This window comes from Microplitis demolitor, chromosome 5 (assembly GCF_026212275.2).
Source record: "Microplitis demolitor isolate Queensland-Clemson2020A chromosome 5, iyMicDemo2.1a, whole genome shotgun sequence".
Classification (NCBI taxonomy): domain Eukaryota; kingdom Metazoa; phylum Arthropoda; class Insecta; order Hymenoptera; family Braconidae; genus Microplitis; species Microplitis demolitor.
The window spans coordinates 6688258-6703560 of NC_068549.1; the positions used below are offsets into that span (position 1 = coordinate 6688258).

General features: G+C 26.9%; 3 protein-coding genes across 3 annotated transcripts; all 3 read left to right on the forward strand.

Moving 5' to 3' along the window:
* The first annotated feature begins 632 nt into the window (after nt 1-632).
* Nucleotides 633-5455, forward strand: LOC103572051 (glucoside xylosyltransferase 1). Its single transcript, XM_008550442.3, has 2 exons — nt 633-1504; nt 4376-5455. The coding sequence occupies exons 1-2, from the start codon at nt 1031-1033 to the stop codon at nt 5036-5038; spliced, it is 1137 nt and encodes a 378-aa protein (XP_008548664.1). The 5' UTR covers nt 633-1030; the 3' UTR covers nt 5039-5455.
* Nucleotides 5456-6202: 747 nt separating this feature from the next.
* LOC103572050 (PDZ domain-containing protein GIPC3) lies at nt 6203-10343 on the forward strand. Its single transcript, XM_008550441.3, has 5 exons — nt 6203-6821; nt 7395-7728; nt 8884-8980; nt 9052-9431; nt 9904-10343. Exons 2-5 carry the CDS (start codon nt 7399-7401, stop codon nt 10138-10140), a joined length of 1044 nt encoding a protein of 347 aa, XP_008548663.1. The 5' UTR covers nt 6203-6821; nt 7395-7398; the 3' UTR covers nt 10141-10343.
* A 1018-nt stretch (nt 10344-11361) lies between these two features.
* LOC103572049 (succinyl-CoA:3-ketoacid-coenzyme A transferase, mitochondrial) lies at nt 11362-14982 on the forward strand. The gene is made up of 6 exons (XM_008550440.3): nt 11362-11575; nt 12517-13323; nt 13396-13504; nt 13595-13811; nt 14219-14430; nt 14510-14982. Exons 1-6 carry the CDS (start codon nt 11498-11500, stop codon nt 14698-14700), a joined length of 1614 nt encoding a protein of 537 aa, XP_008548662.1. The 5' UTR covers nt 11362-11497; the 3' UTR covers nt 14701-14982.
* The last annotated feature ends 321 nt before the right edge of the window (nt 14983-15303 follow it).

The window sequence follows — 15303 nt, forward strand, 5'->3', positions numbered from 1 at the left end:
TAAATTTTATACATGTGCATATTTTTTTTTTATAATTGATTTGTTGAAAAAAAATCTGGAAATTTTTAATTTTCTGCTATGATCCTTGAGTTTAACAGACAATGAACAATTTTTAGATGTTTTCCAACAAATATGTCAAAAAAAAAAAATAAAAAATATGCAGATGTAGAAAATTTAAAAAATTATTGGTGCAATTTAAAAAAAATATTTCTTTTTTATAATTTATCGTTTAAAAAAAAAAACTAAAAATAATTAGATGTCGGCTAATTTCAGTACATCTGCAGACATGAGACAATTTATAAATTTGAAATAAATAAATAAATTTATTAAAATAATGAAATTAAAAAAAAATGCGCGTACGAATTTTGTAGTTCTTTAAATACGCATTTTTTATTTTTACTCTTCTTACATTTTATTTCTTTATTCAAAAATTTAAAAAATTGTCAATCGTCAGCTACATTCACACTCGTACATTTGCTAACTTCAGGATCGTGCTACACACACTCATAAAATATTAATTATCTAAGAAATATCTTAAATACAAGATTATCTTTAAAAAACCTTAATAAATTTTTGTAATATAAAATTATCTGTTATCTTATAAACTTTAAAAGATAATCCAAAATGGCGAATTGGAATTACACGTATTAAATTATTTAAAATTAAAACAATAATTGAAATTATTTTATTTACTTACAATTATAGTTAAAATACTATAAAAATTTGATGAAAAAAAAATATATAAATGTGACTATTATAAAAGTATTATTAATATTTTGTTATTGATAAAATAATATAAAATCTGCAGTGTTTATAATTTGACACATTGTCATGTGAAAACAAAACAATAATAATGTTAAAAATGAGATTAATTTTCACTCGAACCTCAAAAAAGAATAAATAAAAAAATTAGTAAAAGTTATGTGTTAATTAGTTGTAGTATAGATAGAAATGTTAATTATGCTTTTAAAATATTGCAATTATAATCAGTATTGTAAATAACATAGCAATGAATACAAAATAAGGAGCAATGAAATCGATCTACAGGTTCATTATTATATTTATTTCAATTATTGGAATAATAATTATTTTAAATATTTTATCACAGTCGTCAAATAGTAATGATAAAAATAATGAATATTCAGTTACTTCAATAATTTTAAATCATCGAGATCCACATGCTCGAGGACGTCTTAAAAAAGAATCGATGGAAATAATAAATCAAGAAGTTACAATTTGTGTTGTTGTCTGCGGCGATAGATTAGATGAATCGCTAACAATGTTTAAATCTGCATTAGTATTTACAAAAAGACCATTAAAATTAATTGTTATAGCTGAAGATGACTTGATTGTTGCATTTGATGAGAAATTAAGTGAATGGAAATATTTAACAAATAATTCATTCACATTTGTATTGAGACCTATACAATTTCCGAATAATAGTGATGTCTCTATGTGGAAAAGATTATTTAAACCTTGTGCTGCACAAAGACTTTTTTTACCGGTAATTATTATAATTAATAAATTTACTAAATAATAAAGTTTTATTCAAATTTTCTCAGACGCCCCATAAAGAGCTTTTTAATGAAAAAATACCTGGGGAATTTGGTTTTTTCTTTCTAAGTAAAAAGAGCACGTGCCTCAGAACAATCAAAGTTCATTATTCGATACGATCGCGGTATTTTTTTAAATATCTCATGAAATATGCAGATTAATGGAAAAATCATAGGAATAATTTTGTAGGAAATTGAATTCTTGACAAAAAATTTATGTTCTTTTTTTTTATAAAATGTATATTTGTGAAAATATTTTAAACAAACTTTTTTTAGATCTGATAAATTGAGCGTTTTAAGGATTACAAATGTTGAAAATAAAATTTTTTCTAACAAGGAAGGTATGCCAAGTGTCCTTCTCTGATTTCGATGAAGCTGAGATATGTTATAATCCGTCGAAATCTAAGAGACTAGAACTTCGAAAGAATAGAAAGAAACAATAGATATCTGTTTTGGACTTAAAATATATATATATTTGAGGTGTAAACTACCATTGAGTAAGATTACATTAGTTCTTGAAATATGTGTTTCATATAGGTTTGTGTGCTTGCATATTTATTAAATTACACTATATTTTTCTATCTTGTGAATTTTATCTAACTACTTTTGGCTACATTTCAAACTATAAATATTCGACCAACTCCTATGAATAATGAAGAAGTACGATTAAACAATAGTTTGAAAATATATTAATGTTCGCAATAAATGAATATACTAGGTTGGAAATAATTCAAGAAGACTCTTTATAGTTCAGTGAACCATTTAAAGATATGGAAATGGAAATAGTAGATGACAACGAATATACACCCACAGTTGATGAAACAGAGCTTCCTAATGATATGTGTACTACTGATGAAGAAAGTTTGAATCGCGAATACAAATTACGAGTTGTTGAATATTGTTGATTTTGATGCAACTACGTATACGTTGCCTGCCCTGAAAAATGTTGATTCAACTATTGGACTGAATTTTCCACTTGGCTCTTTCAAAACCATGAAAAGTGAAGAAAGGAGATTTTCATCTACAGATATTGTTGGTTGTATAGTATAACTGTGCGTTGTAGATGAAATGGATTGTACCAGACATTCAACCTGTCTTTCACCTTGTACTGCTAAAGCTCTTCCTGAATGTATCTCTAACTGAAATCCACTTTGGTCAGAATTGAAAGTATTTGATAAACCATAAGATTCCATTTCTCTTCTGACACTATTAACAAATTCTTCCGATTTTTCTGCTTAAGTTCCTTTATCTTCAGTAGTTTTTGATGTTATAAATTTGTTGTTTTCTCGATACTATATGACGAGCTCTTTTAAATGCTGTTAACTACCTTTTAGACGCTTTCAAACTAACATTTTCAAACCCGATTGCCTTTTTAGCCTGTTATGCCCATTTTTATGAATCAGCATCATGAACTATCATGCTTGCGTCTACAGCAGCTTTAAAATTTTCTAATGTAAAAGCACAAGTTTTAGCTATTTTTTCCCTATATGTTCCACCTTGATTTGTCTGATGTGCTCACCGCCTCAACTGCCGTACTGATTGAACTTTTCTAAACTTTTGTTGGACTGAGTCGACACTCAAATTTTTCTTCTTTCCACTCCGCCAATATTCAACAACTCGTAATTTGTATTCGTGATTCAAACTTTCTTCATCAGTAGTACACACATCATTAGGAAGCTCTGTTTCATCAACTGTGGGTGTATATTCGTTGTCATCTACTATTTCCATTTCCATATCTTTAAATGGTTCACTGAACTATAAAGAGTCTTCTTGAATTATTTCCATCCTAGTATATTCATTTATTGCAAACATTAATATATTTTCCAAACTATTTTTTAATCGTACTTCTTCATTATTCACAGGAGTTGGTCGAATATTTATAGTTTGAAATGTAGCCAAAAGTAGTTGGATAAAATTCATAAGACTCACTCTAATTTTTATATGCGAATAAATAATGATACGAAGTAAGAAACCGTTTCGCCGCCAGGAATTATTGTTAAAAACTGCCTCAATATTCTTGTACAAACTTACACAAATTCTTAATCAACAAGACATATACACATTTCGAACTACTATCTTATCATATTTTGCTTATTGAGCATAAAATTCAATAAACAGCTATTAATAATTAAAAAAATAAATAATGTAAACATGAAATAAATATAATAAAATGGCTTACTCATTTAAATTTACGTTGCTGATAAAAAATACAGTTCAATTTAATAAATATGCAAGCACGTAAACCTATAGCAAACGCATATATTTCAAGGGCTAACGTAATCTTATTTAATGGTAGTTTACACCTCAAATATATATATATTTTAACACTAAAGCAGATATCTACTGTTTCTTTCTACTTTCGAAATCCTAGTCTCTTAGATTTCGATGGAGAATAATATATCTTAGTTTTATCGAAATTCGAGAGGGAAACTTGGCATACCTTCCTTGTTAGAAAAAAATTTATTCAACATTTGTAATCCTTAAAACGCTCAATTTATCAGATCTAAAAAAAGTTTGTTTAAAATATTTTCACAAATACACATTTTGTAAAAAAAATTAACATGACCTTCTTTGTCAAAAATTTAATTTCCTACAAAATTATTCCTATGATTTTTAATCTGCATATTTTATGAGATACTTAAGAAAAAACCACGATCGTATCGAGAAACGAACTTTGACCTTCCTGAGGCACGTGTTCTTTTTACTTAAAAAGAAAAAACCAAATTCCCCACATTTTTTCATTAAAAATAAGCTTTTCATGAGGCGTCTGAAAAAATTTAATTTTTAATCACCACTCTAATATACATATATCTTAATTATAGGCTTTATTAAATGACACTGATGCAATACTATACGTTGATACGGATACCTTGTTCTTAGCACCACCCGAGTTAGTTTGGGATGAATTTAAAAAAATGAACTCAACACAATTAGCTGCTCTAAGTCCTGAACATGAAGATCCTAATACAGGATGGTACAATAGATTTGCCAAACATCCTTATTATGGAAAACTTGGTGTTAATTCAGGTGTTATGCTGATGAATTTAACACGAATGCGTGAATTTAGATGGACAGATTATGTGATACCTATTCATAAAGAGTATAGATTAAAAATAACATGGGGTGATCAGGATATTATTAACATTATATTTCATTATCATCCCGAAAGATTGTACATTTATCCTTGCCGTTACAACTATAGACCAGATCATTGCATGTATATGTCTGTATGTACTAATGCAGAAACAGAAGGTGCATTAGTTATTCATGGATCGAGAGGTACGTTTCATTCACAAAAACAACCTCCGTTTCGGGCAGTCTTTCGAGCAATGCAACAGTATCAATTTGGTACTGATAAATATGAAAATTTATTTTTACCAATGCAGACTTATTTAATGATGGATGATAATTCTCATTGTGGTAAAGTTTGGAAGGTTTTTATAATACAACCTGAAATTTATATAGGCAATAATTATATTAACTAATTTATTGATGCTCAATAAGATGAGTTTTATATAAAAGAATTAAATTTAATGCAATTCATAACTAAATAAAGGTTTTCTATATACAATTTATTTATTATAGCTGCATTGTTTTAGGTAGCTATATTTTTTTTTGTAATTTATTATATTATACAAACACATTATGACAATTTATATACAGTAAAATATTAATAATAATAATAACAAATTGTTTAAAATATTAATACAGCGGATACCCGAAATAATTTTTTATACAAGTTTATTATAAAGATCAGAATTTATGAAGAAATTAATGTATAAAATAACGTAAAAATTTTTTTTTAGACAAATATTTATCTGAGAATGAATTAAAATTTTTGATAATATCGATGTCTTACTATTGATGTATCTTTTCTAGTTATAAGATAAGAATTTAATTTACATAAAATGTTATTATTTTTAGATAAAATTGTTATCGTATATTCTAACTAACTGCCAATTTTTACTAACTTAATTATAATTATTAAAAATATTAAAACTATAAATGTTGATGTTTATGATGAATGTTTTTATAGTAACTATTAAAAGAAAGATAATACGTAAAAATACGGCATCGATATTTTAAAATAAAATTTTTTTAAACATTGTATTACTTAGCTCTCTATAAACCACTGTGTACTGTAAAGAAATAATTAAGTAATTAAAAAACTAGTATCCAGTGATTTATAAATTTTTTTATGGACTTTTCAAGTATGAAATTTTAAAAAATAAATAACGTAATATATAATATATATCGAACAAATACAGTTTTATTTAAATAATTAAAATTGTAACTTTGATAATTACTTTGCATAACTGTGATTTAAATAGGGTAACGTCAAATTTATATTTCTTTACATTTATTATAAGTATTTTGTTATTACTATTAATGTTTTTTTTTTTGTACTAATATTTTTCTCTGTAATAATTAAATGACATTCGTAATAGTTTATAAAATAAATATTTGCTCACTATTAAAAATTACGATTTCTAATTGATTTAAATTTAATTTCCAATGGTGCTAATTAATGAACGAGCTATTGTAATTCATTAATAATGAATTTAATTGTTATTTTTTTTTTTTTTTTTTTTTTTTTAAGAGTAATGAGTAAATTATGGCTGTTGTGTGTTGAGAGTTGAAACGGTTGAGAGAATAAGAAAAATTGAGAGGGAGTAAGGTGAGGTACATACAACTATGTACCACGTACCAAGTTCTGTAGTTGGTGGGGAACTTGATCGTGAGAGATACATGAGAGGGTCATGAAACAACTAGTAGTTTTATATATTGTATGCTTTTTATTAGACTACAATTGTTAAACCGTGTATTAAAATTAAAGTACAATAAAAAAAAACCATTTACTGGTTTATCTTGTTGAGTTGAACAAGTGTTTTCTTAATAACGTTACATACATTATATTTTATAAAACAAAATGTCTATAATTTTTGTTGGTTTTTTTAAAATTATTTAAAAATAATTATATAGATATTTAACTAATAATCTTACAACGTAATAGTTACAAGTGCAATGAAAAAGAAAAAATTAAATTATTGTTGGATATGATAACAGATCTCTGATAAACTCAGCATAGTCATGAAGATAAAAACGATAAGACATATTTAGTTTTTTGTTCGTACAGTATAATTTTACACAATCTATTATGGAATACATTTATGTACACGGCTCTAAATTTACGTGCAATGGTTTTTAATTAGTTTACTTCAACAGTTTATTACATTTAACAGTACTTTTCATCAGATCAATTACAACGTATGTATATTTATTTTATTTTTTTTTATTAAAACAATTAAATACACATTGGAGCATTATCAATTGTAATTTTAAAGATAAGAATAATTTATTACATTCATAAAAAAATACCATTAACTCACGTTAGTCATATTAACTAAATTTAAATATATACATATTTATATATAATATTTGTGAAGTTAAGAAGAAATGAAAATATTTTATAAATGTATTTTGAATTAAAATATAAAGAGTAAAGTAAAATAAAAAAAATTTAAATGATCATGCTGTTTTCTGTAAAGATATAATACTTCCTCCATTTGTTTACTGATGCAGAAACTTATATGATACATTAAACAATCATAGGTCTTGATTATTATACATTGCAGGATATTTAATTCACTAATTATAATTTTTATTAAATAGTAAATAAACTAATAGTTAATTATTATTTTGTGATTGAAGCAATGACGTTTACAGTATTAAAATGTTACGGTATAATTATCATTAAACTATACAATAAATAATTATTTAAAAATATTAAAAACAATATTTATATTACATTATTTATTTGTTTCTATATTTTATTCTTAGGAAAATGCCATTATTTAAATCCAAGACAATGTCAAAGAGTCCTGTTGCACAAGAGAAGACTACTGGTAACGGAGCTCATAATCATGAAGGTCATAAAACCGTGAGTAGCAGTAGTAGTAGCAACAACAATATAAATGGAACTGGTAAACGGGACAAGTTCGGTCATCAAGATCAAACAGAGTCAACAGATGATAATCAAAACTCAAGTAAAACACATCTGGTCTTTCGCTGTCAGTTAGCACATGGTAGTCCAACGGGATTTATATCGGGTTTTAAAAATGTACGTGAACTTTATCAGAAAATAGCTGAGTGCTACGATATACCGACAAGTGAAGTAAGTTTTATCTTTATAACTATTGTTTTATCTTTACTACTTTTAAATCGTAATACGAAAATCTTGTTTTACAATAATTACTTGTTGTACTGTCTGCATAGTCGTGTTGATATATTAGAAGCACATCATCATCAACATCATACATCAGCATTATTTGATACCGGAAACATTGGTCATGGTTCATGACCCTGCCTGCGTTCCGGATATCCCTCTGGATTCTAAATTTACTTAACAATTTTTACACTCCTAAGCCTTTCTCCTCTCTCTTTATATTTGTTATTATCATTGTTTTTAATTGATTTCTACTTTTTAATTTAAATTAATTGCATCACTGTGATATTGTGCCGTAATAAATATATATGTCGAAACAGTTTAGATAGGTCAATGATTTTAACAGTTACTTGTTAACACACTTAGTAATGCAAATAAATTGCGCAATTTATCATTCGGCTTCGGCTTAATATGTTTCACAGAATTTCTCGTCGCGATTATACATTATCGTGACAAAAAATTTTATTTATTAATATAAATTTAAAATAAACTTATTACTTCATTTTTATAATCAAAAATATATTTATTATCAATTGATTTAATTTATTAATAATTATTAAGACATTGGATAATTAATTCACATGAGAAGTTAATTAGACTGACCACGATTTTAATACTAACTTATTTTAAAAAATGAATTGCTTAGCGTATTTAGGACATTCAGAAGAATTACCGTAAAATACGGTATTTTTACCCTGAATTATGGCAAATTTGCGGTTAAATTATAATCATTTACCGCAAATCTGGATACCACAAAGAGCGGAGAATTTACAGCAAAATTGCAACAATACTGTAATATTTTACGGTAATTTAGGGGTAGTTGTCCCGATTACCAAAAAATATGGTAAATTTACGGCAAAATTTCGAAAATACTGCGGTATTCTACTGACAATACCGTATTTTACGGTAGTTCGCCTGAATACTGCAAATTACAGCAAATTGTGGTATTTTGTCGTATTTTACCGTAAATTACCGTAAAATTCGGCAAATTCGCAGTAACTTATGGTATTTTATAGTAAAATACTACTTTCCAAAGATAAATTTAATGAAATTATTTATATAAAATTAGTATTGTTTTATATTATAAAAATTGTATTATTTTAGATTCTTTTCTGTACACTGAATACCCCCAAGGTCGAGATGTCTGAATTATTGGGCGGACAAATAGGATTAGATGATTTTATATTTGCTCATCGAAAAAGTAAATAACATAAATTATTTTAATTTAAAAAAATAAATAACAACAATATTTCATTATTTTTGAAATTTCAGGTCGACCGAAAGAAATCGAATTGATAAAAACAGAAGACGCATTAGGATTAACGATTACTGATAATGGAGCCGGTTACGCGTTTATAAAACGAATAAAAGAAGGCTCAGTAATTGATAAAATTAAAGTAATACAAGTAGGTGATCATATAGAGCGAATAAACTCTGAAAATTTAGTTGGTAGACGACATTATGAAGTTGCTAAAATGTTAAAAGAGATACCTAAGGGCTCTACATTTACTTTGAGATTAATAGAACCTCAAAGAAGTGGATTTGGTAGTATTGGACCTAGAGGTGATATCAAAAAAGGTAAAAAATCTGGATATGGCTCTGGAAAAGAAACACTGAGGTTTAAAGCTGATGGCAGTACTCAAATTCAACAGGTATTTTATTTTTTCCTTCCGCCATTTAATAGTATATTGTGTGACAAGGGATGAAACCAAACGATTTCAGACTACGGTGAAGTTGGCTGACATCACTCGCAATTTGAAATTGTGTGTCATCCTGGGTTATAAACAATATTTTTCATGATTATCTGCATCGGAACTTAAAGTTTCAGTATTAGCAGCCAGTAAGAAACAAATTAATCTCAAGCCGATGATGTGATAATAAGGCTGCAAATGAACATTAAGTATAACTAACAACGAGCAGAAACAATTGTGTTTCTTCCCTTGCGAAGAAATACGCATGTTTCTGCCTGCTGTTTGCAGATATTTGTGAATTACGAATTCGCTAGCAGTGGTTTGCAGCATCGGTTTGTTTTGACTGAGTGTAGAGACACTGAATTTTAAAGTTTCAATGCTGGTATCATGAAAATAAATTTATAAATTCTATTTTTTTATTTATTGTTTTCAGGTTGATGATTCATCAACAATTGGGGTTGAAAAAATAAATGACATTCTTGAAAGTTTTATGGGTATAAATGATAATGAATTAGCAACACAAATTTGGGAATTATCTGAGGGAAAGTCCAATAGTATGGATTTTGCAGAAGCTATTGATAATTCTGATCTAGAAGCTTTTGGCTTTAGTGATGATTTTGTTATTGAGTTGTGGGGTGCAATTACAGATGCAAGAAGTGGTCGTTTTTGATAATAAAAATAAATTTTACTTTATACAATAATAATAAGATTATATATAATTTAACTTTAGCATAAAAAATAATATATCTGCCATACATGTTTATATCAATTCAGCTATTTATCATGGTACATCAAATAATTTATTTATATCTTAATTTAATTATTTTTTCTTCTTATAATATTATTCTTTACTTTTTATTTTCAGAAGCAATATTTACTTTGTGTTTTATAAAAAAGTTAAAAGATTAAAATAACAATATTTAATAAAAATATAATAGTAAATATTTGAAATATAATTATAATTTTACGTTTTTTTTTACATTCATATGTACTGATATTTATTTTATCAAATTTGTTGTACTTTAATTTTTAATTTGTAAATATAAATAAATGAATAATAATAATTATTTATAATAAATTAAAAAATATGAATTACTGACATTATTATTATATATATATATATATATACATTAATATAACAAACGTAATCTATGGAAGATAAATGTGGCATGTTTTCATAAACATCATAACAATTATTTTCTTTTCTTTAATTTATTACTAAATAACGAAAAATATAAAAAATAAGAACGAGTATTTATTTATCTGGTATCAGGATAGAGGCTTTGATCGTATAAGTTTTTTAAATTAAATGAGTAACTTTGTTGACCTCAAACACTGTAAGCCGGTTTTTTTAAATTTTAAATTAAATAAATTTGAATGAGACTGAAGTCAGTTTAATAACGTCTAAAAATTGTTAGATTTTTTTTTAGCGGTAAATAATAAAAAAAACATTTTAAAAAATTGCACCTGTAGTTTTTTGAATTTTTTACAAGTGCATATTTTTAGCTTTTCATTTTATTGTAATTTATTTATTGAAAAAAAAATCCAAATATTTTTAATTGCCTGCTAACTTTATGATCATTAAATTTGAGTGTAAACGTAGTTGACATGTTAAAAAGATAAAAATTTAAAAAAATGCGCATACCAATTTTAAATTTTACAAATGTGCATTTTTTTACTTTTATTTGATATAAATTTCGTTCATTTATTTCAAAATTACAATAATTGCCAGTTTGCTACATTCACAATCATAATAAATTTTATCACTTAAATTAAAAATGAAAAAAAAATTTATCATTTTACAGAAGTTACTCAACCTTATAAAAGTATAATAATAATCGATTTGTAAATATACATGTGTTTCTGACATATATTTAATTTGATTGTAGAGGAAATTAATCAGTTGAGCTTCAGTTCTCAGTCTTTATTTTACCGGTCAAGTGGCAAGACGTTTGTACACTTAATATATTTCAATTAAAGAGATAATAAATATATAAAATAGGACGTTTAAAAATTGATTATTAATAATGGTGTTAGGTATAATCAGTAGAAATATATATATTAGATTTGGAGCTGGTTGTAGAAATAAATTACAAATAAATAAGGTAAATAATATATATAACCTCTAATTTACAAATAAAATTTATTTGTTTATTTGTCTCCAGACATTTTAATATAAATTTATTATTTATTTATTTATTTATTTAAACGCCCCTCGGCAATTATACATAGGAATAATAATAAAAATAATACAAAGTGTGAATAATTTATCATCAACACAGCTGTAACAAAAACAAAAACCATGCCCAGAATTTTCAGTTTAAAATTGCCCTTCTAGCTTTCTTTTTGCAACTGTCCAATGATGCTCCAAAAAAATCTACTTCTGTGGCATCTTCATTGATAATTTTTGAAATTCTGTATAGTGGAGAGCGTGTCGAAAAACCTGATCTTACTAAAGGAATTTACATTATCCTATAAGATCTCAGGTTTATATTTCGCACTGCAAAACCCAACATACCAAGTAGCTCTGAGGCATCAAGATGCCCATTAATAATATTAAACCCACAACACAATGTTAGATATTTTCTCCTATCAGCTAAGGAAGACAGTCCCGTATACTCATAGGCTTGATGTCTGTCCAACAGGATTCCCTTCCTGCTATTGCGGTATCTGATATGGCTTAAAAATTTTCTTTTAACCGATTCCAATTTTAAAATCTGATTGTTATAAATGGGATCCCATATAACATATCCATATTCAAGTACTGGTCTCACTAAAGAGCAAAATAGTTTGATTAACGTGCTATCCTGCTTGAAATCGCTACTAGACCTCAACAGACTGCCCAGAGTTTTATTTGCCTTAGCAACTATATTGTTCAGATGTTCTTCATATGTTAGCTTGCTTTCAATATATATCCCCAAATCTCTTATTTCATCAACTTGAGGGACAACATCATTCTTGATGTAGTATGGTGGTGATCATAATTGCCTCTTGAACATTGTTATTATTAAATGTTTACTAATTTAATTAATTTATTTTTTTTTAGACATGTGCTGTTAATTTTTCAATAAAAAGTGACATTGATGAAACGCAAACTGATACGACAGAATTGAAAGCACCAGTTGGGGATGGAAAATATTTTAAATCTGTTGATCAAGCTATAGCTGATATTCCTGATGGTGCTAAATTATTAGTGGGTGGTTTTGGACTATGTGGTATACCTGAGAATTTGATAAATGCAATCAGTAAGAAAGGATGTAAAAATCTAACAGTTGTATCAAATAATGCTGGTGTTGATGATTTTGGTTTGGGAATACTTTTATCACAGCAAAGAATAAAACGAATGATTGCATCTTATGTTGGTGAAAATGCTGAATTTGAAAAACAATATCTCGGTGGTAATCTTGAAGTTGAATTAACACCACAGGGTACTCTAGCAGAACGTATTAGAGCAGGAGGTGCTGGTATACCAGCATTTTTTACGTCAACTGGTTTTGGAACGATAATTCAAGAAGGTAATGTTGTAATTAAATATGATGCTAATGGGAATCCTGAAATATCTGGTGAACCAAGACATTTTCAAGAATTTGATGGAAGAAATTATGTTATGGAAACTGCTATTACTGGAGACTTTGCATTAATAAAGGCATGGAAAGCTGATAAAGCTGGAAATTTAATTTTCAATAAATCAGCAAGAAATTTTAATCCCGTGATGTGTAAAGCTGCCAAAGTTACTATTGTTGAGGCTGAAGAAATTGTTGAAATCGGTCAGCTTGATCCTGATAATATTCACGTACCCGGAATTTATGTAGATAGAATTTTCAAAGGACGTAATTATGAGAAGCGTATTGAAGTAAGAAATAAATTATTAATTTTAATATTACACTGAGTAGAGTTGCATTATCAATTATTTAAATTTTTACAGAAAATAAAAACTAGTTCTTCATTAAAATCGAAAAAATCAACGCCAGCAAGTAAAGCTAGAGATAAAATTATTCGACGCGCTGCTTTAGAATTTAAAGATGGAATGTATGGTAAGATACCAATTTATCAAATAATCACTTTTATTAATTAACTTTTACACCAGAGGTGTTTGATAACGAATTTTTTGTTTTTGACTATAGTTAATTTAGGTATTGGAATGCCAATGTTAGCTGCTAATTACATTAAGAAAGGCATGAATGTGACACTTCAATCTGAAAATGGAATTTTGGGTCTTGGTCCTTATCCAGATGAAAATCAAGTTGACCCAGATTTAATAAATGCTGGTAAAGAATCAGTAACTGTTGCTCCCGGTGCATCTTTCTTTGGCAGTGATGAAAGTTTTGCTATGATAAGAGGGTAAAAAGTCACAGTTTCAATTTAAATAACCCTGATAGTCCCATCTTGCTCAGCAAGTTTCTGCAGAAACATTTTCGGATAATTTAACGACAAGTTTCTGGCAAGCCTTGACTGGATAATACCTGCGTGCAAGTTGATGTAAATCTGCGACCGTAAACTGAATGTAATTTTACAGAAAAAACTTGCCATAAATTTAAATTGAAACTTTCAATCAACTTAATGTCATCTGACAGTAACATTTTTATTTAAATTCAATTCAAGTTACAGACAATCTACTGTCAACCGCAACTTTTTGCTGTTAAGTTGACTAGATTCCAGACGTAGCTTGAAGTTAACTTGCGGTTATGGTGGCTATCAGGAAAAAAAAACGATCGTTATATATCATAGTTATAATTTTATTTGTACAGTGGTCACATTCATTTGACAATACTTGGAGGCATGCAGGTATCGAAGCATGGAGATTTAGCCAATTGGATGATTCCTGGATCGATGGTCAAGGGTATGGGTGGAGCAATGGACTTAGTTTCTGCCGCAGGAACAAAAGTCGTTGTCACGATGGAACACACAGCTCGTGATGGCAGTCCTAAAATTTTGGAAGCTTGTACATTGCCCGTCACTGGTATTTATTTTTATATAAATTGTATTATAATGCGTACTTTAATTAATATGTTAATCATGTAAATATATTTTATTTTCAGGCCAACAATGTGTCGATTTGATTATTACGGATTTGGCTGTTTTCGAAGTTATTGAAGGCGAAGGCTTACGATTAATTGAATTAGCTCCTAATGTTGACATCAGCGAGGTTGTTAGTTCAACCGGTTGTGAGTTTTCAGTTGCTGATGATCTTAAAGTTATGGGACAAATATCTATGGATGATGAAAGTTAAATTTTTTTTTAAAAGAAATAATTTATTACAGCGTTTTTTAAATTTTAATTTATAATCCAAGAAATATGATATATTGTAAAAAAAATTGTATATTTTGTAAAGTACAATAGAAGTATTATTTTGTACAATATTTAAAACAACGTTTTTGAATTAGCAAATTAATATAATATTAATCGACTTAATTCTTATCCAAAAATACAAGTGTAAGAAAACTCAAAATTTTAAATATTTTTTATTTTGTCAGATAAATTACTAAGTTAAAATGTGCAACTCTGTCTAATTCAAAGTTCATTAAACTTTTATTAAGTATTTTTCTAATTATAGATCAATTATTTTTTTCTTTTGAAACATACCTATTTTTTATTTAAAATATATACGGAAATATTTAATTTATTAAAAAAAATATAAATCAAATATAAATCAACCTATACAATATGACGGTAAGCTGCTTTCAAAATTTATAATATTGACTGCTAGTATGTCATCTGCAAAAAAATAATGATCTTTAGACTATAGATCTATAAATTATTTGTACTCAAGCTAAATTTATTTATATCTAAAATTATGATATATTTTTTATATAAAATTATCAATGTTGTTATC

Excerpts from the sequence above, each read along its gene's own strand:
- LOC103572049 (XM_008550440.3), top strand. The coding sequence starts at position 11,498 with ATGGTGTTAGGTATAATCAGTAGAAATATATATATTAGATTTGGAGCT. Across the intron at positions 13,505-13,594 it reads ATTTAAAGATGGAATGTATG|TTAATTTAGGTATTGGAATG; the intron begins GTAAGATACCAA and ends TTTTGACTATAG. Across the intron at positions 13,812-14,218 it reads AGTTTTGCTATGATAAGAGG|TGGTCACATTCATTTGACAA; the intron begins GTAAAAAGTCAC and ends TTATTTGTACAG.
- LOC103572050 (XM_008550441.3), top strand. The coding sequence starts at position 7,399 with ATGCCATTATTTAAATCCAAGACAATGTCAAAGAGTCCTGTTGCACAA. Across the intron at positions 7,729-8,883 it reads ACGATATACCGACAAGTGAA|ATTCTTTTCTGTACACTGAA; the intron begins GTAAGTTTTATC and ends GTATTATTTTAG. Across the intron at positions 8,981-9,051 it reads TATATTTGCTCATCGAAAAA|GTCGACCGAAAGAAATCGAA; the intron begins GTAAATAACATA and ends TTGAAATTTCAG.
- LOC103572051 (XM_008550442.3), top strand. The coding sequence starts at position 1,031 with ATGAAATCGATCTACAGGTTCATTATTATATTTATTTCAATTATTGGA. Across the intron at positions 1,505-4,375 it reads CACAAAGACTTTTTTTACCG|GCTTTATTAAATGACACTGA; the intron begins GTAATTATTATA and ends TCTTAATTATAG.